The 24,689-nt window shown below is 43.3% G+C and overlaps 1 protein-coding gene and 1 long non-coding RNA gene across 4 annotated transcripts in view; both read left to right on the top strand.

The window, feature by feature from the left end:
* LOC309337912 (L-threonine 3-dehydrogenase, mitochondrial-like) overlaps positions 1-13,445 on the top strand; it is a 43,325-nt gene extending 29,880 nt beyond the window's left edge. For all 3 annotated transcript variants that reach the window (XM_081854934.1, XM_081854932.1, XM_081854933.1), the window contains exons 2-9: positions 1,943-2,135; positions 2,685-2,727; positions 3,139-3,209; positions 4,786-4,935; positions 5,040-5,212; positions 7,870-7,960; positions 9,483-9,752; positions 11,365-13,445. In XM_081854934.1, the coding sequence (XP_081711060.1) occupies positions 1,952-2,135; positions 2,685-2,727; positions 3,139-3,209; positions 4,786-4,935; positions 5,040-5,212; positions 7,870-7,960; positions 9,483-9,752; positions 11,365-11,513 (1,131 nt within the window). In that variant the 5' untranslated portion in view covers positions 1,943-1,951 and the 3' untranslated portion in view covers positions 11,514-13,445. The remainder of the gene's footprint in view (positions 1-1,942; positions 2,136-2,684; positions 2,728-3,138; positions 3,210-4,785; positions 4,936-5,039; positions 5,213-7,869; positions 7,961-9,482; positions 9,753-11,364) is intronic.
* Positions 13,446-15,913: 2,468 nt separating this feature from the next.
* On the top strand, positions 15,914-22,737 carry LOC309338027. Its single transcript, XR_014154590.1, has 4 exons — positions 15,914-15,955; positions 16,707-16,765; positions 20,443-20,470; positions 22,352-22,737. It is a non-coding gene; the product is annotated as an uncharacterized lncRNA (long non-coding RNA).
* Positions 22,738-24,689: the final 1,952 nt, after the last annotated feature.

The raw sequence follows: 24,689 nt of genomic DNA, 5'->3' as shown, positions 1-24,689 counted from the left end.
GAAGCTGTAACATTAGGTAGCAAGCCAGCAGGCATGGTACTTAATACTGTGTTGTGCGTGCGTTTATTTGTTACTTAGAAGTTTCAAAAATATGCCTCATACTGAACAGCAGGAATTTATGATAGAAATATGATTAGTATGCAATATGATTTCTATTTTTACTGCAGTGATGTATTGTGATTTTTTTAAAAAAGTGTCTATGCTATTATATTACATCAGGGAAGATTTATTATTGGTCTTCATTCTGGTCTTAACATTATACAGTGTTCTCTTACAATCAGAGCTAATATTAACTGATTCAAAAAAATCATAGAATTGTAGAGTTGGGAGGGACCACAAAGGGTCATCTAGTCTAACCCCTGCAATGCAGGAATCCTTTGCCCAATATGGATCTCAAATCCACAACCCTGAGATTAAGAGTCTCATGCTCTACTGAGTTAAGTAGGGTGTGCAGAACTTGATGGTTGCGGAAAAGCATGGTACAAATTTAATGGTACAAATTTAACCAGTAGTCCCTGAAATGGAAGACAGGAGTGCCTGGCGTGCTCTGGTCCACGAAGAGTCGGACACGACTAAACGACTAAACAACAAAGTCCCTGAAATAATATGTTCTTCTGTAGCATCTGTTCATTTCAATGGGTCTTGTGCAAGAGAAGTTCATTGCATGCTGTGTTGTTAATATAGTGTAGACCAGAGCTTTCCAAACTGTGTGTCATGACACATTAATGTGCTGGCTGCAGTGTGTAGGTGTGTTTCGTAAATGCTCCCCGTGCTCTTCCCAGGGCTGCAAAGAGGTTAGTTTAACCTGTGGTTTGTTAGTAAAACTGAATTACTGTGTGGCAAAATGATGCATGTGTAAAAAGTGCGTCACCAACATGAAAAAATTTGGAAAGCCCTGGTGTTGATTTTGGCCGTGTAGACCAGCAGACATGACAATTTAGCTGTCAGAATTGACTATTTGTTTTATAATAAACAGTTATAACAAGGGAGGCCCCTCAAGCAAATTGCCATATTGGGATAGCAAATTTTTGCTGGCCCTGTGTTGATTCAGGCACTTCCCTTTCTGACAGTGGCATGCCAGTGTTCTGGGCGCATAGTAAACTGTGTTGCAGAGTCGAACTGTTCCAACTACATGAGTATTGTCTGTGACTGGCAGCATTTTCCTATGGTTTCCTGGAAAGACTCCTGTGTGAAGATGCAAAGCACATGCTAAGAACATAAGAGTTGCCATCTTGAATCAGAACCAAAAGCCCATCTAGTTCTGCAGTCTGTTCCCGTGGGAAGTCAACAAGCAGGGCCTGAATGCAATAACACTCCCTAACAACTGTTATTCAGAGACATGCTGCCTTCAATACAAGACATAGATCAGGCATCCCCAACCTGCGGCCCTCCAGATGTTTTGGCCTACAACTCCCATGATCTCTAGCTAACAGGGCCAGTGGTCAGGGATGATGGGAATTGTAGTCCAAAACATCTGGAGGGCCGAAGGTTGGGGATGCCTGACATAGTACACAGCAGTCATGGCTAGTATCTATCAACCAGCAGCTTTACCATTGAGCGTACAGTGGTACCTCGGGTTACATATGCTTCAGGTTACATACGCTTCAGGTTACAGACTCTGCTAACCCAGAAATAGTATCTCAGGTTAAGAACTTTGCTTCAGGATGAGAACAGAAATCATGCTCCGGTGGCACAGCTGCAGCAGGAGGCCCCATTGGCTAAAGTGGTGCTTCAGGTTAAGAACAGTTTCAGGTTAAGAACGGACCTCCGGAACGAATTAAGTACTTAACCTGAGGTACCACTGTATATGAGTACTCCCACTGTAGCTAATGAATTGTTGGGTAATTCAGGCAGAGCTGGTTTTTCTGAAGCACTTATGAAAAATGACTGCTTGTAGAACCTCTTATTAGTGACCGTAAAATATTTCCTTTTCTTCCAACAGCCTTGAAAAATGCCAGCCATGAGGAGCTTGAGCCGAGCTGTCAAGCAGGTGCTGCAGAAACCTGGCTGTGGCTGTCAAGTTGCTGTTGTGCCGGTTAGGTGTCTTGGTTTCTCACCACGGCAAGTAGCTTCAGACGCCAGCTTTCACTCAGTGTCGTTCTCAGAATCGGACCATCCACGGGTGTTAATTACAGGTCAGTCTGCTGTTAAGCAGTACTCTGCAGTTGATTTCCTCTTTTTGGTTTGTATTTCTTTGTATCAGGCCACCTGTATTGATAGTCATCTGATTATATGTAAATACTCGTTTAGAGAAACACTGTGAACCATCTTGGAGCCCTTATCCCCTTGTACACATAGGCCTGTCCATTCTACCTCACTCCAGACCACTGAGAACAGGAGCATTGCTCCAAATGTAGGCCTGGAAAAAGAGGGTTCAGCTTCCATCTGATTATTGTAGATGATGGATCATCTGCCACTTCTTTCTTGAACCCAAGCCCTCTTGAAATGCCAATGTTTTGTGAGGTAGTAATTTTGAGGTTTGAGGATTTAGTACGCTACAGGTCATTCTTGTGCAGGTCAAAGTCACTAAAGTAAATAACCCATCTGTAGCTTCCTTTGATGGCTTCTGTTAATTGAGTTTATGTCTAAAGTTCTCAGTCTCTGCAGAACAAAAAGTATTTTTATTTGTGTTGTTATAAGGCATAACATTTCAGGTGCTGTAAACATTTAATCTTGTTTTGTAGGGGGACTTGGCCAACTTGGAGTAGGACTTGCTAAGCTCTTGAGGTAAGCTGTAATTTCTATTTACAACTAGAAGTTCTGGTGCCCTTTTTGAAGATACAGGTTAAGATTTCCCATGAATGATCACATTTACTTGTAGTTAGAAGGTGAAAATCAGGCACACCTCATTCACAATCCTAAAGTTGTGCCCGGGGAAGAAAAGCAGGGAGGCAATGGAGATTGCATTGTACAGTGATCTGGGTTGATCACAAAACTGAATCCATATGTTGTCGGCTGATGTTTTCTGATGCAGGAGGGTTGTCGATGCTGCTGTTTCAGAGTGCAGGAACTTTGGGCTAGAAGGCACATCACCTAGCAAAACTAGTTCTGTTCAAAGAGTCTTGTCCAGAACCTATCGTTCTAATTAAAATGAATTCAGAAGAGCTGTTCTGAGTCTAATCTTTCTGTCTTCTCTAGAAAACGCTTTGGAAAGAACAATGTAATCCTATCAGATATTAGGAAGCCCCCTGATAATGTCTTTCATAGCGGTAAGTGACCAGATTATGATGAGAGAGCCACACTATGATTACATTCCAGCAGCAGTGATCCTCTTTGACAAAGGATCTTGAAAACTTAGTTATATGCTATATCTCACCTTCCTGTTTCTTCCAGTTCACCTGAATTTGCTGACCTAAGCCTAAAAATAGGCATTTGGCATATTAAAATAATGGTATATGCATTTTGAAAGAATCTTTGCCCAACCGTTTTCATATTTTCCATAAAACAAAGCCAACATGTATGTGGTATAGCTAGACAGGGTTTGTGTTGATGCTAGTGCAACAGCAATTGAACTGACTCGCTTATTTCTTTGTGAACATAAATGGTAAACGAACCAAAGGACACCTGTACATTAAATGTATGCCATATCTAATCATGCTGAACAGGCAACAGTGTGATGTTCTGCTTTGAAGAGAGGCAATAGAGTTGAAAAGTGGAATGAAGAGACATCCTAATTTGTGGTGTACTCACTCATTCCACTGCTGCTTTTGGTTCACAGGGTATTGCAGTACTTCAAAACCTTGTAAATCCTGTTTGACAGTTGCCAATGGCAGGAAAAATAAATGAGTGTGTATTCCAGTGGAAAACAATGTTTTTATCATCCTTTTACCTTTCTTAAAAGCTATTGTCTGGTTCCAGCTTAGGGCATATTGTAAACCTTTATCATAGTGACCCCAGGCATGTAAGAAAATCCTGTGTGGTATTCCATGCATGCAGCTCTATATTTTAACCAACTCTTCAGCATACTCTTCATAACTCTTCAGTTATACAAGCAGCATTGACAGGCCAGCTTAGTGCTAGCTATAGATCCCTTGCATGCTTATCACAGCACACAAAAAATGAAGTAACCAGTTTAACCAAGCTTCTAGTTTTGTATACGGTGTGGTGGGAAACTTTTTCCTCATATGCCTGATACATTTTTTTCTAAATCTCGCCATGCAATTTGCCTTGTCAGTGGTATTTTCCTGGTACAGAAGGAAACTGATCAAAGCAAAAAGATCTTCCAAATGGATGCTCAAACAAAGCAAAATGCTTGCATCAAATGAGATCTGGGTCTGTGAACAGTGCATAGCTTTTCAAGAGCTGAAGATGCTGTAGTTATGTCGTCCTTAGCTTTGTTGTGCATGCACTCATCTTTTTTTATACTTTGAAGGTCTCTGGTGAAATCAGTTTTGCAGTTCTTGTGCTGTTTCAAACAGTGCCTTGGTCAACTGAAACGAGTGTCAAATTTGGCCTAGCTGCTATGCAGTAGATGTATGTATGTTTGGGGGTGACTGCCATGGACACCTGCTGATTAATGTGCACAACTGATGGTGCACAACATCATGGTCAAAACATTTTTGCGCCTGTTTGTAATGGATCGTTCTGTATGTACATGAAAGGATGCACAGACGTGTATGAAGTTCGTTACACATGCAGTGTTCTGCAGAGAACATGAGAATGGAATTCCTTGAGATTCTGTTTTCCATCAACAGGCTTTTGTCCAAAAGGCAGGTGACCCTCTCCAGTTTGTAGGTTCTTACGCTGCTTCTTACCTTCATGCTTTCACCTTCCTCCTCCTCTTAGGTCCTTTCATCTACTCTGACATTTTGGACTACAAGAACCTCCGTGAGATAGTGGTGAACAACCGGATTACGTGGCTCTTTCATTACAGCGCTTTGCTCAGCGCCGTTGGAGAAGCCAATGTCCCTTTGGCAAGATCTGTGAATATCACCGGTAGATGTCAGCTTGCTTCATATTGTTTGTTTAGCTGTTCCTGCCTCCCTCTGGGAGTGTTAACGCTTGGTTTCAAGCCTGATAACTCTGTTTGCTGTTCCCAGGATTGCACAACATTCTTGATATTGCTGCTGAGCACAGCTTGAGACTCTTTGTCCCCAGCACAATTGGAGCATTTGGACCCACGTCCCCTAGAAACCCAACTCCCGATCTCTGCATCCAGAGGCCAAGGACAATCTATGGTGTTTCCAAAGTTCATGCTGAGCTCATGGGAGAAGTAAGAGTTGCCCTTTCCTTATGCAGATGCCTCCAGCCCTCTTCAATATGTGGTGGTGGTTCCCCTTTCATGAGCATTTGTCTGTGGTGCTTGGATGGACAGTGAATGCTGCTAAAAGCACAGAAAGTGCTTGTTGTTGTTTAGTCGTTTAGTCGTGTCTGACTCTTCGTGGCCCCATGGACCAGAGCACGCAGGGCACCCCTGTCTTCTACTGCCTCCCGCAGTTTGGTCAAATTCATGCTGGTAGCTTCAAGAACACTGTCCCACCATCTCGTCCTCTGTCCTCCCCTTCTCCTTGTGCCCTCAATCTTTCCCAATATCAGGGTCTTTTCCAGGGAGTCTTCTCTTCACATGAGGCAGCCAAAGTGTTGTAGCCTCAGCTTCAGGATCTGTCCTTCCAGTGAGCACTCAGGGCTGATTAAGCAGAAAGTGCTTAAAGTTGCTTAAATGAATTTCTTGTACAGTGGTGCCCCGCAAGACAAAAGCCTCGCAAGACGGAAAACCCGCTAGACGAAAGGGTTTTCCGTTTTGGAGGCGCTTCGCAAAACGAATTTCCCTATGGGCTTGCTTCTCAAGACGAAAATGTCTTGCGAGTTCCTGCAGGGTTTTTTCCCTCCCCCCCCTTTTCCTAAGCCCTAAGCCGCTTATCAGCTGATCCGCTGATAAGCCGCTTATCAGCTGATCCGCTAAAAGCCGCTAAACCGCTAATAGCGCTAATCCGCTAAGCTGTCAATGGGCTTGCTTCGCAAGACGAAAAAACCGCTATACGAAGAGCCTCACGGAACGGATTAATTTCGTCTTGCGAGGCGCCACTGTATTTTGTTTCTTACCTGTACAAATGGCATCTTAACCCAAGAGAATTCATCAGATGCCAGTACAGTCATACCTTGGATCTCAAACGCCTTGGCTCGCAAACAAATTGGCTCCCGAATGATCGAAACCCGAAAGTGAGGTTTTCGGATTCTGTACATACTCTGCAGTTTCCAATTGGCTGCAGGAGCTTCCTGCAGCCAATCGGAAGCCACGCTTTGGTTTCCAAATGTTTTGGAAGTTGAACGGACTTCCGGAACAGATTCCATTCAACTTCCAAGGTACAACATGCACTGTGGAACATTCCCTCTCTCCTCCCACTCCATGAAAACTGGATTGACACTCTTAACTTTTTAGGCTTTTTTCCTTCTAAGAGAGAGAATGTAAACAACAAACTCCTGTCAAAACAAAACAAATTCCTTCCAGTAGCACCTTAAAGACCAACTAAGTCAGTTCTTGGTATGAGCTTTCGTGTGCATGCACACTTCTTCAGATACACTGAAACAGAAGTTTCCAGACCATTCTATATAGTGAGAAGGTGGGGAGGGGTATTACTCTGAGTAATACCCCTCCCCACCTTCTCACTATATAGAATGGTCTGGAAACTTCTGTTTCAGTGTATCTGAAGAAGTGTGCATGCACACGAAAGCTCATACCAAGAACTGACTTAGTTGGTCTTTAAGGTGCTACTGGAAGGAATTTGTTTTGTTTTGACTATGGCAGACCAACACGGCTACCTATCTGTAACAAACTCCTGTATTACCAATGACACTAGATATGTTTATGAAGGTACATGAGGCCACCACCTTGCTGAATAGGTCTGACTCTGGTTGGTTTGTGGATGGACTGCCTGCCTGAGAGCCACATGTACATGCAAGTCCCGCTTTCTGGACACAATGCGTTCCCAGGAAATGGTTCGCTAGGCAAGTGTTTCCATAGCAAGCTGATGATTTCCAATATTTCCTATGGGAACATTTCTAATCCGTGATTAGTCCAGTCTCTCTCCCTGCTCCCTCCATGGTTTCTTCCTGAAATGGCTGCAGCCAAACAGCAAAGAAGAGATAAAGGAAAAACTGATTTGTCCAATCTCCCTGCATGGTTGTTTCCCTCCCATATGGCTGCCACAATTTAGCATAACATAAACAAGTAAGAAAGTGAGAAAACTCCATCTGCTCTGATAGCTGAATCTGTGGTTTGCATAGCGAGGTTTAGGTACCAGTTCTTCACGTTGGATAATTGCTTTTTCACATCGTGAGCATTCAGAAAGTGGTGCCCCGCAAGACGAATGCCTCGCAAGATGAAAAACTCGCTAGACGAAAGAGTTTTCCGTCTTTTGAGGTGCTTCGCAAGACAAATTCCCCTATGGGCTTGCTTCGCAAGACAAAACGTCTTGCAAGTTCTTGCGAGTTTTTTTCCTTTTTCCCCTTTTTCTAAGCCGCTAATAGCCGCTAAGCCGCTAATAGCGCTAAGCCGCTAATAGCCGTGCTTCGCAAGACGAAAAACCGCAAGACGAAGAGACTCGCGGAACGAATTAATTTCGTCTTGCGAGGCACCACTGTATGCTGCTTTGGGTTCCTTGATGGAGGAAAGGCAGGGATATAAATTTAATTAATTAAACAAAAATAGCTGATAGGTTGTGAAATGCTGTCATCAGCCACAATTAATTTCTCAGTTTTGAAGGTGCCACAAGACTTTGTTGCAGCAAACGTCCCTTTTTTGCTCCTAAAATCAGTCTGTTTCCCTAATTTCCTCTATAAACATTTTAAGAAGCCACTAACACCAGGTAGCTAGAGTTGCTACTGTAGAAGAATTAGTAGCTAATTGTATCTTTTTTTTCCCTTGTTCAGTATTACCATTACAGGTATGGACTAGACTTCCGGTGCCTAAGATACCCTGGTATTATCTCAGCTGATTCCCAGCCTGGTGGGGGAACAACTGGTAAGGGGGCCAATGCTGCCTGGACAGATTAAGTTAGCCTATAAAATACAATAGTGATATTAAGAGGGAGGGGGAAAATGGGGGTCTTGCCTTAGATCATGACAGAACATTTCATGTGCTGTAGGAGAAGGGAACGATGGAGGGAATAGGTATCTCTCACACATAAACACTCCAGCCGTTGTTTATCATCCTTTATTTCTTTCTCTAGTGCAGGAATAGCCAGTGTGATACCTTCTGTGGATTCCAACTCCCATTGGCCCCAGCCAGCATGGTCAGTGACCAGAGATTATGGGAAGAGTAGTCCACAATATCTGGAGGTCCTCATGTTAATAATAATAATTAATAATAATGTATTCCCCTGTCCATCTGGCCAGACCTTCTCAGCCAATCTGGGTGGCTCCCAACAGAATATTAAAAACACAATAAAAGATCAAACATTAAAAACATCCCTAAACAGGGCTGCCTTCAGATGTCTTCTAAAAGTCAGATAGTTTATTTCCTTGATCCTTGACATCTGGTGGGAGAGCTTTCCACAGGGCGTGGGTGCCACTACCGAAAAGGCCCTTTGCCTGGTTATCCTTGCCCTAGTCAGTAACTTTACTTCTCAACTGTTAGGGGAAATGGTATGTAAGGGAAGATGAACATCAAGGAGAGAGAGGCATTCAGCAGCTCCTTCTTCGCTGTGTGTGACAGAGATGGCCGTCTACTTGGATGGCTTTACAGGAGGAGTAGACAAATTCATGCAGGTGACTGCTGCCAGTGGCTACTAGCCACGGTGGCTATGCTCTGCTTCTACAGTTGGAGGCAGAATGCATCCGAATACCATTTATTGGAAACGGCAGGAAGAAATAGTGCTCTTATTGCTTGGGTCCTGCTTGCCAGCTTCCCGTAGGTATCTGGCCAGCTACTGTTGTTGTTGTTTAGTCGTTTAGTCGTGTCCGACTCTTCGTGACCCCCTGGACCAGAGCACGCCAGGCACTTCTGTCTTCCACTGCCTCCCACAGTTTGGTCAAACTCATGTTGGTACCTTCAAGAACACTGTCCAACCATCTCGTCCTCTGTCGTCCCCTTCTCCTTGTGCCCTCCATCTTTCCCAACATCAGGGTCTTTTCCAGGGAGTCTTGCCTTCTCATGAGGTGGCCAAAGTATTGGAGCCTCAGCTTCAGGATCTGTCCTTCCAGTGAGCACTCAGAGCTGATTTCCTTCAGAATGGAGAGGTTTGATCTTCTTGTAGTCCATGGAACTCTCAAAAGTCTTTTCCAGCACCATAATTCAAAAGCATCCATTCTTTGGCAATCAGCCTTCTTTATGGTCCAGCTCTCACTTCCATACATCACCACTGGGAAAACCATAGCTTTACCTATACGGACCTTTGTCGGCAAGGTGATGTCTCTGCTTTTTAAGATGCTGTCTAGGTTTGCCAGCTACTGTAAGATGGGCCATTGGCCTCATCCGAAAGGCTCTTTTTATATTCTTACAGCTGCATTACCAGTTAACATTGTTTAACTTTCCTCGTCTCCAGATTATGCCGTCCAAATCTTCCACGATGCGATGAAGACGGGCAAGTTCCAGTGCAACCTCAAACCCGATACCCGCCTCCCAATGATGTACATTGATGACTGCCTGAGAGCTACCTTGGAGATCATGGAAGCCCCTGCCGAAGGGCTGAGCATGAGGACATACAACATCAGCGCTTTGAGTTTTACTCCCGAAGAGCTGGTTCAAGAGGTCCAGAAGCATATTCCAGAACTTGAAGTTTCCTACAAAGTAGATGCTGTCAGACAAGCCATAGGTCAGTACTGGGCTCTGATCTTTCGCTGCAATGTGTGTTCGTCTTGTTGCTGGGTCTTAAAATAGGCTAGATGTAGTTGGGTCTGGGTGTTCCTCTCGGCTCTATCCCATTGTTTCTTTTCATCATCATCATCATCATCATCATCATTTATTATTTATACCCCGCCCATCTGGCTGGGCTTCCCCAGCCACTCTGGGCAGCTTCCAACAAAGTACTAAAATACAGTGGTCTGTTAAACATTAAAAGCTTCCCTAAAGAGGGATGCCTTCAGATGTCTTCTAAAAGTCTGGTAGTTGTTCTTCTCTTTGACATCTGGTGGGAGGGTGTTCCACAGGACAGGTGCAACTACTGAGAATGCCCTCTGCTTGGTTCCCTGTAACTTGGCTTCTCGCAGTGAGGGAACCGCCAGAAGGCCCTCAGCGCTAGACCTCAGTGTCCGGGCAGAACGATGGGGATGGAGACGCTCCTTCATATGAATGGCACCGGGCTTTGGGCCAAGGCATGATAGATGTAACTAGCCTTCACTAACCTGGTGCCTTCCAGAACTTTTGGACTATAGCTTCCATTGGCCCCAGCCAACATGGCTGTAACCCACAACTTCTGAAGGCTGTCAGGTTGGTTAAGGCTGATCTAAGTAGTACTTAAAAGTTGTGAAGTGAAGGTGGGGGACTTGGATAGCAAGGCTGCGCCTGGAAAAACACATTTCAGCTGGTAGACTCCTGTCAATTGGCATACAGTTGGTTTGGCAGATCCAAAGGTCTGACTTTGTAAGGCATCTTGATAACAAGAAAGGAGTCTTACAGGTGGATTATGTCGCATTTTATCCGTAGTGAGCAATGTAGGAGTCAGATCAATCAGAGGAGCATTCGTTCCTGCTAAGAAGAGTTGGTGGGTGGTGTTCTGCAGTGGTCTGGTGCTATATAGGCAATGGGGATGCTCAAATTTGCTCTTGGGAGACAGGAAAGCATTAAAAGATGTACTGGGTTGCGTGGGAAGCAGAGCCTCAAAATGGTATGGCAAAAACCACTGGGTTTTATAAAATAGTAAAATGTCCTCATAAAATGCGCAACACATTCCATTGAAAACCTTGCAGGGCCACAAGAATCTTGTCTTCCTCCCCGCACCCCAAAGGCAACATCTCTCAGTTAATGCCAGGTGAAAATTGCTTTACCTTGGGCCAAGTGGGGAAATGTGTGCATTGAAACCTAGGCAGAAGCTTTTCCTACTTCATGAAGGAGGTGACTTCAAATGAAGGAGGGGGGGGGCTGTGTTCCATAGCCATTTACCATCACAAACAGACCAGATACCTTGTATATAATATATAGATCCCAGTGAAAGAAGGAAACGCCTCCCTTTGGAACAATATTTTTTGGTAAAGAGATGAGAGAAGATTTGTGCCCTCTCCCCTCCCTAATGCTTTCCTGTTTCAAAACTTCTCCCTCCTGAAGCTGCTGTTCCTTTTCTTTTTTCTTTTAAAAGTAGAAAAGCAAACCTGGGGTTTTTTGTGGGGTTGGGGAGAGCCACTGAAGTTATTGAATTAAGCATAAAGCGAGGAAAAATTAGCTTATGACACAATCTGTTTTGTCTCTCCCCCCCCCCCCCCGTGCTACAGCTGACAGTTGGCCAATGATTTTTGACGACAGCAATGCTCGCCAAGATTGGGGATGGAAACACGATTATGATCTACCGGACCTGGTGAACACCATGTTCACCTTCCTCGACTCGGCCCGCTCCATTTCCAGGGTTGCCCAGGTCAACTGACTCTCCAGGTGTGATGCAGCCTCAAGTGATCAGCTGGCAAGACCTGGGCAGAGCCATACTGAGTGTTCATCTGTTTTGAAGTCTTGAAGCAGCACAGCACCAGAATACCATCTTCTAGGAAGGGTTGCTCATATCTCCGTTCATCTTTCTTCCTGTTTGCCCCTCATCTCCTGTGCACCCACATAGATAATTTCAAAAGCACTTCTGGGCGCTGTGTAGCTCCTGGGTTTCACAGAAAAACATCATTCCTGTCTCATAATGTGCAACTTGTTTGCCTCAGGCTCCAACAAATGTTCACAGGGACAGTCTCCTCTCCCTCTTGAGTATCTCTTCCATATGATAAAATATTTGACTTAGTTACTGGATAATATTCTGTGGAATTGTATTCACATAGAGATATTACAGGCTCTCACTGTCCGCACTTTCTGGAAATAATTGGGGATATTTCTATTCTGATAGGCTTTCCCACCTGGATAAATGAGTCTTTACTTTGTCCTGTTTTCACCTTGTTTTAAATGTGTTTGCGTTCTTGACTTTTAAATTATTTTATGTGCACATCTCCTTGAGACCTTATTCCAGGTTGCAGTTGATACATTGATTGAGGGTGTTGAGGATGACATGTACAGTGTGGTCTTAACCCTGAAGCTGCTACGATAATGGGAATAGACAGTGGGTGATCATTATGGGGAGAATGGACTCAATCTATGGGGTGAACAGGTCATCTGTGGGGCTCACCTTAAGCACACATTGCCCGTCAGCTGAGCGTCCAGTTGTGTTGATCATGGGGTGCAATCTTAAACATTAGATCCATCTGCCCTTGCAAAATAAAGAACAATGTTTATTCACTTCATCTTTTGGATAACATGGCTGCGGGTATAGGATGGTATACAGATTTAAGTGGTAGTAATAATAATAATGGCTGATGCCAACTCCAGGTGTTCTAGGCTGATGCAGATTATCTTGGCCGTTTAGAGGGATTAAACTTTCCTTGAGAGTTAGAAATATAGTTATATTAGCATCTTTCACTTGACAATCCTTTTGGACCATGTCTGTAGGCTTGATATTTTAGACACTCAAAATATGGGGTGGGGAGAAGCTGGCATGGGAGAGGTATTTTTAACCGAGCTGGATCACACAGATGTGTTTGGCCTGATCCAGTAGGCTTCCTGCATTCAGCATCTTCATATAAGAAGTACATAACGGGCTATCTACTGCAACCCCCTCTCCCTTTCTCAGTTAGGTACCAGGATGCACTTCTTTCATTCGTTTCTTACCCAAAGTACCTTCATCTGAAAAAACTATGTGTTGCCATGTTCAGATTTTGCCCGTAATATTTACAGTTCCAAGAGAAATTTGAACTTCTGGTCAATTCTTTGTTGCCAAACAGTTCAAATTTTAAAAGATTTGGCCCAGTGGGTCTTACAAAGTTGAACTTGATCAAATACGTTTCTTGTTTTGCTTTCTCCATTTCCTTTAACTACGTTCAATGAACAATATAAATAAGAAGCAGTAATTCATGAGCAAAATGTTTCCCAGTGTCCTTTATCCTGTGATGGTGAGAGGTGAATAAGAGGAGGTGTCTATGTTAAGATTTGGGCTGTAGAGGCAGTTACTATTCATATGACGACACATTTAAGAGGGTTCTGTCATTTGGGTTTTGCCCCCAGTGTGCAGTGCAACTAAATCCTGTTGGTTTACAGCTTGATGTATTTAGTTGGAAGTAAGCAAACCACCTCATTTTGCATCTTTCCAAGTTCTGCAGTTTTGTTTTAACAAAAATAAATTCCTGTTTCTGAGAAGAGCTTTGCTACTTGGCTTCTGTATCACTCATGTGCCAGTTTTTAGGATTTTGTCTTCTCTCTCCACCGCGCCCCCCCCCAATCTATTGTAAGACATCAATAATGGTTACTTGAATAAAATCCTAAATGCAAAGGTGACTGTGTTGGCTTCTATTTACCCTGCAACCCAGATGTTAACTAGAGTCACCTGCTACCAGTGCTGTCTGCATTATTTAATTTCTATAGCTGCCCATAGGTGAATATTCTCTTGGTGGCTTATAAGAAGAGCAATGCTAAGTTACAATATATTGAAATCAAAACAGGAATAACTTCCTGATAGGAAGAGCTGCTCAACATGGAGTGGACTCCATCTGAAGGTACTGGACTCTACTTCATTTGAGGCTTTTAAACAGGTTGGATGGCGATCTGTCAGGGGCCCTTCAGCTGTGATTGCAGGGGGTCAGACTAGCTGACCCTGGGTGTTCCTTGCATCACATCTAGGATATTCATGACTACAGACTTTACATATTGATCCACAGCAAATCCAGTGTGTGGCTGCCTGCTGGGAAAGGCTTACCTGGGTCAGGTGTTCAGGCAGAGTAATAATAATGTATTATTTATACCCCTCCCCCCATCTGGCTGGTTTCCCCAGCCACTCTGGGCAGCTCCCAACAGAATACAGTGGTACCTCTGGTTGCGAATGGGATCCATTCCGGAGGCCCGTTCGCAACATGAAAAGAGCGCAACCTGCAGCGGCAAGTCTGCACGCACGGGTTGCGATTTCCTGCTTCTGCGCAAGCGTGTGATGCCATTTTGCATTCTGCGCATGCACGAGCGGCGAAACCCGGAAGTAACCCTTTCCAGTACTTCCGTGTTGCCGCGGGACGTAACCTGAAAGAACGTAATATGAAGCAAACGTAACATGAGGTATGACTGTATTAAAATCACGATAAAATGTCAAACATTAAAAACTTCTCTAAACAGGGCTGCCTTCGGATGTCTTCTAAAAGTCAGATAGTTGTTTATCTCCTTGACACCTGATGGGAAGGCGTTCCACAGGGCGGAAGCTACTACCAAGAAGGCCCTCTGCCTGGTTCCCTATCACCTCGCTTCTCACAGGCAGGGAACCGCCAGAAGGCCCTCGGAGCTGGACCTCAGTATCTGGGCTGAGCGATGGGGGTGGAGACGCTCCTTCAGGTATACTGGGCCAAGGCCATTTAGGGCTTTAAAGGTCAGCACCAACACTTTGCATTTTGTCAGCAGCAGAATGAATTATATTTGTATATCACACTTTAAATTGTGCTCAGAAACGTACTGGAAGTGCATTCCATGCTCCCACACTATATATAAGGTCTCTACACTTGAGTTCTCATTTGAAACATTCCTATTTTTGTAGTTTTTTTTATAGCCCTTCATCTGTAATTTTAGGGAAACAACAAAAGGAACAGCACTTTAAAGGCTAAAAGGTTTGGTGCAGTTGCATCATTTGTGGTAATTCACCAAGGTTTAGGTGGTAATACAGTTGGTAGCCTTTAGAGTAAGATAAAGGTAAAGGGACCCCTGACCATTAGGTCCAGTCGTGAACGACTCTGGGGTTACGGCGCTCATCTCGCTTTTCTGGCCGAGGGAGCCGGCATACAGCTTCCGGGTCATGTGGCCAGCATGACTAAGCTGCTTCTGGCGAACCAGAGCAGCGCACGGAAACGCCGTTTACCTTCCTGCCGGAGCAGTACCTATTTATCTACTTGCACTTTGACATGCTTTTGAACTGCTGGGTTGGCAGGAGCAGGGACCAAGCAACGGGAGCTCACCCCGTCGCAGGGATTCGAACCGCCGACCTTCTGATCAGCAAGTCCTAGGCTCTGTGGTTTAACCCACAGCGCCACCCGCGTCCCTTTTTGACATGTTACCAGGAGTAATTTACCCAATATTATAAGGTGAGCTTGTGGCAGAAAGGGGGAATTTTAAGTTAGCTTTCTAGATCTGGGAGGCTGACGTAGATATGAAAAGAAATTGTGAGCCCCAGAAATAAATGACATGAGCATGCACAGAGTGCACCTGTCTGACCAAATCTCAGTATCTATAAGGATGATACCACAACATCCAAAAAATAAATAGCTTTGAGGATGTCGTTGAGGAGCTCACCCCCTGTACTGTTCTGGGAGTTCCCTGACCCTCCAGAGCAGATTTGGGGGGGGGGGGGGGCTAGGCCAGAGGGGAGCCCTAGTGTGCTAGCAGCAGTCCTTGTGCTGGTTTTTGCTGCTGGAATGTGGTAGCTGAATGTGGCCCATCAAAATTAATGGACACTACCACTGTAATTGATTTCGGTGGGTCTGCTCTGAGTAACAGCTAGTTGAACACCACCCTTTGTGGCTAGCCAATAAATTTCTTTCCAAGTAAGTCAGGCAAGAATATCTCTTGTTGGTTGTATAGTCTGTTTTCTGATACCCAGTGTGGTCAGCCGTTCCTGAAGCCGCAAGATGGTTTCCCTTCCAAATGCGTATTGCGTTGCTATGGAGCTGTGTGACCGTTGGTGGCGGCGAGACATTGGTTTGCTCAGAATTCCAGTCTCGTAGTTGCGTCATCAGTTCAGAAGAACTGGAGTCTGAGAAAGTTTCTGTGTGTGTCCAGAGTTTGGGAACGACGAAAGCCAGGTGGTTTCTGGTAAGTTCTTCTTATCTAGGACTGGTGTTTTCTAATAGCTGAAAACATGCCAAGGATGTTCAGTGACACTGTATTCATTAAGGACCAGGGATGTGGAGAAAACTGCAAGATTCATCTTTCATCTGTATCTGTAGCATTTGGAAGCAGCCCAATCTGTTAAGCATCTGCCTTGTGTAACTCCAGTTCATTATTCAGATCTGAATCTGTTCAACCCAAAACTCTGTTTTGACCACATTGACTACAACGGGGAATCTAAAAATGGCTATATATTTCCCCCTCTTTTTACATAAGTGGGTGAAATTTGCAGGCAAAGAGTGGATCAAGACTGCCAAATTTGAGGCAGAATCCAAGAGAGTTTGGTTAAGTAACTTTTGGTTATTATTTTTTAAAAAAACAGGAATGTTTTTATTTTCTGCCAGAATGGGCCGCCACTTCTGAGGGGATAACGCAGAAACCGATAGTTTTGGGAAGGCCAAATCTAGGGAAGTCCTTGTTAAAATGAGATCTTTAAAACATGGTGCTTAAAATATGAACTGAACTGAATTTCCCCCTGCCCCTTATTAGGTACACTGTGCCTATGTCCCAAGTCACTTTTTGCCACCTTAAAACTGGAGGCACACATTCCTCATCCACCCAATGAGGGTAGCTCCAAAAGCAGGTTTTAACAAAATCATTAGGTTAATGTGCACCTTGGGACCAAAGGAGTTTGCAAGGAACATAGCCAGTATTGTGCGATCTTTTCTATGTTTAGACAATGGCAGACAACCTTCTGCAGGAGAGCATTTACCAGCTACAGAGAGACTGGGACTGGTGAGTGTACACCCTTTCTGATGTGCGTGTTATTGAGCAGGGGATACGATATAAAGGTGGGTTCTAGACCTTTGAGCAGTGGAATTGGCCATGCATAATACTGTTTGCAGGTGTGCCTGTTGCAGAGATGCTCCAAATCCCCCTGTTGATACTCCGATGGACTTATTTGTAACTCATCTGTTTTGGCAGCTTCTCTCTTGCTGCTTCCTTCTGCTAGGGACAGTCCCTATTGGCTAGTTCCCGATAAGTCACAAAATTTAATATTGTGTTATGGGGAGATTGGGGGCTCTCAGTGCCAACCAATTGTATGCCCCACGGAGGACCTTAAGGTCCATAAATAGCAACACCCTAGTGGTCCTGGGCCCTAAAGAAGTTAGATTAGCGTCAACCAGAGCCAGGTCTTTTTCAACACTGGCTCCGGTCTGGTGGAACACTCTGTCTCATGAGGCCAGGGCCCTGCAGGATCTGATTTCTTTCTGCAGGGCCTGTAAGACAAAGTTGTTACGCCTGGCTTGGAGCCAATTTGATTCCCTCCCCCTCTTTCTTTTTCCTTCTCCTGTGATGAGGCTGCATTTTAACATTTTAATATTTTAATGTTTCAATATTTTAATGTTGTATTTTAATCTTGTTTTTAAGTTGTATTCATTCAAGTTATTTTTATTATTGCTTGTTAGCCGCCCTGAGCCCGGTCTTGACGGGGGAGGGCGGGGTATAAATAAAAATTATTATCATTATTATATTAGTATTATTATTCATTGTGCGCAGGATATGTGTGTACAATCACCCTTAACTCTACCGGTTTAAGTCTAGCTTTAAAGGCCAGCTGAATCAAAAGTACTTCAGAGACGTACACCCGAGCCATTTTCAAAATCCAGGAATAATGCCGTTGTCCTTAACATGAATTCCTGTGGGGAAAAGAGCACAGGGAGCCTTTCTAACATTTTGAGGAATGCAATTAGACTCTGGTCCATCACATGCAGAAACAAGTGGCCTTCATGGGGATTCACAACTGGGCCTTATTTATTTATTTATTTATTTATTTATTTTGAATATTTATTGAATTTCATAACAATTAATGATGCAAATCTCATTCATCATGTTATTTACAATTATTCTCCCTCCCCTCCTCTGGACTTCCCTCAACTCCCCCTCTGCTGAGTTAGTTTTCTCTATCGTATATTGCTTTTCCTAGACAAAAATAAAATCCCTTATCATTTCTCTGAATTATCTGTTACTGAAATGAAATTGTGAAAGTTTATTCAAATCCTGCCAGTGAATCCAGTCCATTCTGTTGTTTCTGCAGATAAACTATAAATGGTTCCCAGACTCTTTTGAAGTCCTTTTTGTCCTTCTCTCGTAGATTGTCTGTTAGCTTAGCCAAAAGCTAAGATAACACAACTGGGCCTTATGATTTCAGCACATCTGGGTGCACCTCTGCACATGGAAGCATGATGGACCCAAACTGCTTTCTCTGCAGAGGGGAGAATGCTTCATTCTATCTATTTATCTATCATCTATCTATCTATCTATCTATCTATCTATCTATCTATCTATCTACCTATCATCTATCAGTTTTTTTAACATATCATTTTGAACAACAATCATAACTTCTTATCTTATACAATGTTTTAGACTTCCATCAATACCTCTGATGATTTTCCGTTCTTTATCTTATTCTGCATTTCTTAGTTTCTCTATTACACTTAATTATCATTAACTAATAATTCTCCTCAAGGTCTTTCTTGCAATATTTCAAAAAGTCCTCTTTACAAAACTTCTTGCAATCCTACTAGCGTAATCTATTCATTACAATTGCTTTTCAAATAGTTCATATATTTACTCCAGTCTTCTCTGGTCCCGCAGGTTTTGAATCCTTCCTGTTAGTTTATCCAGTTCTGCATAGTCCATCAATTTCATCCTCCATTCTTCTTTCGTCGGTAATTCTTCTTGCATCTATTTTTGTGCCAATAATATTCTTGCTGCCGTCATTGCATATAAAAACAACTTACAATCCTGTCTATTAATATCATCTCTTACAATGCCTAGTAAAAATGCTTCTGGTTTCTTAATAAATGTATATTTCAACATCTTTTCCATCTCATATATCATTTCCCAGACGTTTTTCACTTTTTTTACAGGGAATGCTCCATGCTAAAGGGAATTTTGTCCTCTGCAGAGATCCCTGAGGGGCTCATTATAACTGCTAATCAGTGATTGAAGCAACAGCCCCCTCTTGGAATTTTGACAGGTGTCAGTCATCTGGTGTCATGATGTCAGGTGATTGACAGGTGTTGTGGTCCCTCTCACCTCCGAGAGTTGGCCCATGGGAGGACGGGGAGGGAAGAGAAGAATCTGACCTGACAGCTGGATCCAGTCCCCACCCCCCCATATACAATGAGGGATTCTATATGCACACACACACACACCTCCCGCAAAGGATTTCTGGGACTCCGTTGTGTATGGATTTCCCACTCACCAGCTGCACAAGGAAACTCACTTAGACTGCAATACGTTACACACTACTTTCAGAGTAAGTCTAAATTGAACTCGTTTGGGATTAGAGGGCATGGAAGTGTCGTTTCACCCAAATCCATGTGTCTTCTTTGGCGATCCCTCGTGGCCGAGTAAGATTGTCTTCCATGAACACGGTCTTAACAGTGAGTCTGTAAGTGACTGTGGAGGCCAATTCTGGATCCACACGTCCTTCCAGAGTGGGGACATTGGTTTCTGGGCAGGAGTTGATCACGGTGAGGGTGGAATGTTAGAAGGAGGCTGGAATGAAGTTATGTGGCTTTAGCAGAAATATTATAAAGGATTAAGTAAAAATAGACTGTTAATGGATGAAAGGAGGAAAGGTAAAGTTACATTATATTAAGATAAATTATAGGATAAAAATTGGGAAGGATGGAAAGGATTTGTTGAAATAGCTAACCGAACTAGAATACAAAAAAGGGAGGTGTGAGGAGGTCAAGGAAACAAGCAAATGAAAGATAAGTTATGGGAAGGTTTGTTGTGGTTTTTTTCTGTTTTTTTAATTGTTTCTATTTTTCTATTTTTCTGGTTTTTTTACAAGTTTGTGTTTAACTTGGTGTGTTTTCTTTTTCTTTTTGTAACCTTTAAAACCTTAATAAATATTATTATTATTATTTTAAAAAAAGATCACGGTGAGGGTTTGCCAAGTGTGCCTTCCTCTTAGCACGTTTCTCCCTTGCGTCCTGAGTTCAATGTCTTTAAAGACCAGAACACCTTTGGGAAAGGCTGTTCTCTAGTGAACGCTCACAGGCTAGTGTTTCCCAATTTTCGGTGTTTATACTACATTTTTTAAAAATTGCCTTGAGAGAGTCTTTAAACCTCTTTTGTTGACCACCAGCATTATGCTTTCCATTTCTAAGTTTGGAATAGGGTAGTTGCTTTGGAAGACGATCATCAGGCAGCCAGGCCAAAGAAGTTGATGTTGAAGAATCATTGCTTCGGCACTGGTGATCTTTGCTTCTTCCAGTACACTGGCATTAGTTCGTCTGTCTTCCCAAGCAATGTGTAATTTTTTTTGGGAGACACCGCTGATGGAATCTTTCAAGGAGTTGGGGATGGCGTTTATAAATTTAAAAATAGCATTTAAAATCCTTGTGTGTGAGGGTCCTAACGTCTCTTTTTCATTCTTATCTTCCCTTCTCCAGTCAGCTATTTGAAAAAATGGAAAGTGCGGTGAGTAGAGAAATCTCTTGGTGTCTGACTTGGGCTGCAGGGAATTGTCTGAATTGTTAATTCACTGTAGGTTGTCATAAGAACAGGTGGGAGGGAATGTCCAAATCGGAGGAAGATTGGGAGGGGCAGGATCTGAACTTCATTTGCCAGGCCTTAGGGGCTCCTTGTGATGTCACCAACCCTAGACACTCAAGGCAACCTTCTCTGTTTCTTCTCCTTTCACCCCAGAACTGGCCCTACTAAAGCTCTTCCAAGATGACAAAATTAATATTTTCTTGTACGCGACAACAGCAGCGAGAATGTTGATAGCCAATAATTGGAAAGGAAATTATGTTCCAACCAAAGAAGAATGGTTGAATAAATTATGCAATTAATACTTGGAATTAGCAAAGTTGACTGATTTGATAAGACAAAAACCGAAAAATATAATCCAGAAACAATGGAAATGTTTAAATGACTATTTATGTAGACAAGGATTAAATGTAAGGTATTGGTTGTGTATAGAATAGATTTATGAAAGATTTAGAAAACATTGATTAGAATATTTGTGTGAGATTGAATGGGAAAAATACGGAATAACAGATACAATCTTGCTTAAAATGTATATCGGAAGTGCAGTGTAAGCGATGGAAGTCAATCAATGAAATTTTATTATTATTTTCATATTGAGATATTTGTAGAATAAACTTGGAAGAAAATCTTCCAACTTTTCTTCTTTTCTCTTTATTTTTTCTTCTTTTTTCTTTTCTTCTTCTTTTCTCTTTTGTTCCCTTTTCAAATATATGTGCTTATTTTAAATATATATGTATGTATTTGCAATATTTTGCTTATATTTTGTAACAATTATGTTAAATAATTTTTTTCTAAAAAAAATAATCTTCCAAGATAATAATGCCCTCTCTCATCACAAAGAGCTCATAACCCACTTCCACTCAGTAGCCCGAAACACTATAGCCAGACACTGGAGAGACCTGTCAGGAGTAAGCATGGGCCAATGGTACCAAATAGTATGGGAAATAACCTTCTTAGAAAAAAAACTAACCAATAAACTGAAACTGACATGGGGACATGGAAGAAGACGCCTTCATACACAGAAGAAGACTGACATGGAAGAAGACGCCTTCATACACAGCCCAACAAGACAACGACAAGAATCTGCCAACAGCATACAAAATCAATCTGGCTAACCTGATACAAAAACACCCACCCGCCACACTCACACATGAAAACAAAGTTTCTTCTCCTTTCTAAACCAATATTCTGTTTCCTGCCAGCCACTTTTTGGGGGGTGAAATAGGGGAGGAATCTTATACTTTAGTCATGTGAGATAGATGACTGTGGCTTTCAAAATGGTAAACTGCGCTGGGGGGAAAAATACCGTATTTTTAGCTCTATAAGACACACCAGACCACAAGACGCACCTAGTTTTTGGAGGAGGAAAAAAACAAGAAAAAAAATATTCTGAATCCCAGAAGCCAGAACAGCAAGAGGGATCGCTGCGCAGCGAAAGCAGCAATCCCTCTTGCTGTTCTGGCTCCTGGGATAGCTGCACAGCCTGCATTCGCTCCATAAGATGCACACACATTTCCCCTTACTTTTTAGGAGGGAAAAAGTGAGTCTTATAGAGCAAAACCCACTCTCAGGTTTCCAGCTCTCCTTCATCTCCTGTTTAGGCTACAATTTGCTTCTAAAAAGCATTACAGATATAGAATGCTGAATCATGCAGAGTTCATCTTTTAAGGGTTGGGTGTTTTGTGGGTGGTTTTTTTTTTGCAATTTTGACTGCTGAATAATGTATTTCTTATGAATCTAGGATTGATGGTGACTTACTCATGTGGCTAATTCTCCCTCTCTCCCCGCCGCTGCCTCCTCCAAATCCAGTTGCTTGAATTCACCCATTTGAAGGCTGAAATGGAAAATGCTCCACCAACTTTCCAGGCAAGTGTCTTGCCCTTTCTGGGGATTTTTAAAAAATATATATTTTGAAATGCAGAAAGATGACTTAATAGCTGCAACCTCTTGCCCGCCTCCACCTGGACAAATCTTAGAATCATCTAGTCCAGGCCCCTTCAATGCAGGAATCTCAGCTAAAGCATCCATGACAGATGGCCATCCAAACTCTGCTTGAAAACTTCCAAGGAAGGAGAGTCCACCACCTCCCGAGGAAGCCCATTCCACTGCTAAACAGCTCTTACCCTCAGAAGGTTTTTTCGTGTGTTTAGTTGGAATCTCCTTTCTTGTAACTTGAAGCCATTGGTCTGAGTACTATCCTCAAATGCAGGAGAAAACAAGCTTGTTCCCTCTTCCATGGGACAGCCATTGAGATTTTTGAATATGGCTATCACATCTCCACTCAGTCTCCTCTTTTCCAGGCTAAACATACCCAACTCCTCCAACTGATCCTCATAAGCCTTGGTTTCCAGGTCTCTTTTAACTTCCAGGCATCTTTTAACAGTTTCCAAGAATAATTCAAAGTGTTGGTCCTGATCTTTAAAGCCCTAAATGGCCTTCAACCCAGTATACCTGAAGGAGCGTCTCCATCTCCAGTGTTCAGTTTGGGCACTGAGGTCCAGCTCCAAGGGCCTTCTGGCGCTTCCTTCCCTGCAAGAAGTGAAGCCACAGGGAACCAGGCAGGGGGTCTCCTTGGTAGTGGTGCTCGTTCTGCGGAACGCCCTCCCATCAGATGTCAATGAAATAAACAACTATCTGACATCTGAAGGCAGCCCTGTTTAGGGAAGTTTTTAATGTTTAATGCTGTATTGTGTTTTTAATATTCTGTTGGGAACCCCCCAGAGTGGCTGGGGAAACCCAGCCAGATGGGTGGGGTATAAATAAATTATTATCATTATCATTATCATTATCATTATCATTATCATTATCATTATTCGCTAGTCAGGCCCAGACACACTTTACCAGGGGTCGCCAAGGTGCTGCCAATATCCCTTTTGGCCTCCATGAAAGGTCTCACTGAATACCCCCTCAAAAATCCACAGTGCCTGAGAGACTGTTTGCTCTTCCCATTCAGTTCCTGTTTACACTGACGTGGCATCTCTTACACCAGGCCTAGGCAAACTTGGCCCTCCAGATGCTTTGGGACTACAACTCCCATCATCCCTGACCATGCTCCTGTTAGCTAGGGATGATGGGAGTTGTAGTCCCAAAACATCTGGAGGGCCGAGTTTGCCTATGCCTGTCTTACACTGAACACCCCCCCCCTTCCAAGTCCCCACATTTTCTTTGAATCCAGGATTGGACATCCATGTTCTTCTTGTGAACAGAGGAGGGGTACAAAGAGCTTCTCCCCGTTAGCAAGTCCAGCAGGGGCTGAATGCAGGGAAACCCAGCTAGATGGGCAGGGTATAAATAAATTACTACTACTACTAAGGGATGCGGGTGACGCTGTGGGTTAAACCACAGAGCCTAGGGCTTGCCGATCAGAAGGTTGGCGGTTTGAATCCCTGCCAACCTAGCAGTTTGAAAGCATGTCAAAGAAGTGCAAGTAGATAAATAGTTACCGCTCCGGCGGGAAGGTAAACGGCGTTTCCATGCGCTGCTCTGGTTTGCCAGAAGCGGCTTAGTCATGCTGGCCACATGACCCGGAAGCTGTACGCTGGCTCTCTTGGCCAATAAAGCAAGATGAGCGCCGCAACCCCAGAGTCAGTCACGACTGGACCTAATAGTCAGGGGTCCCTTTACCTTTACCTTTACTACTACTACTATTATTATTTCTTATGTGTTATAGCATGTACTCATGGTATCCATGTCAGGACTGTCCCCCACAATGCTTTCACAAAATTTCACATCTATCCAGCACACAAAGTTTACCAAACCCCTGCTCTTGGAGTTGAATTTGGTGGTACGGAAGAATAAAGCCTACAGACACTAGGTGTCATGTGTCAAACAGGAAAGCAGGCAGTGCAGTATTTGCCATGAAAGATGTTTGGTTTTGGATTTTTCTCCCCTAGAACCTTCAAGGTGCCAGACCTGAGGAAGGAGCTGTGGAAGATAGAGAGGCAAAAGGCAACCGAGACAGTTGAGTGGACACTGAACGCTGCCTTTCTTTTATCAGAGCAGGGAATGAAGGGCTCTCGGCGATGCCTTAGCAAGTGCAGGCGGCTGTTTTCTTGAAATTTAAATTCGTTGTGGCAGGTTGCTATTAAATGGAGTGCTTTTGTTGTGTTTCCATTGTGCTGCCTTTCCTTTAAAAAAAATGTGTGTA

The sequence above is a fragment of the Podarcis erhardii genome (genome assembly GCF_964252035.2).
Source record: "Podarcis erhardii genome assembly, chromosome: 3".
Lineage (NCBI taxonomy): Eukaryota > Metazoa > Chordata > Lepidosauria > Squamata > Lacertidae > Podarcis > Podarcis erhardii.
The sequence above is the reverse complement of the archived record's forward strand: the minus strand, read 5'-3'. Positions and strand labels throughout refer to the sequence as shown.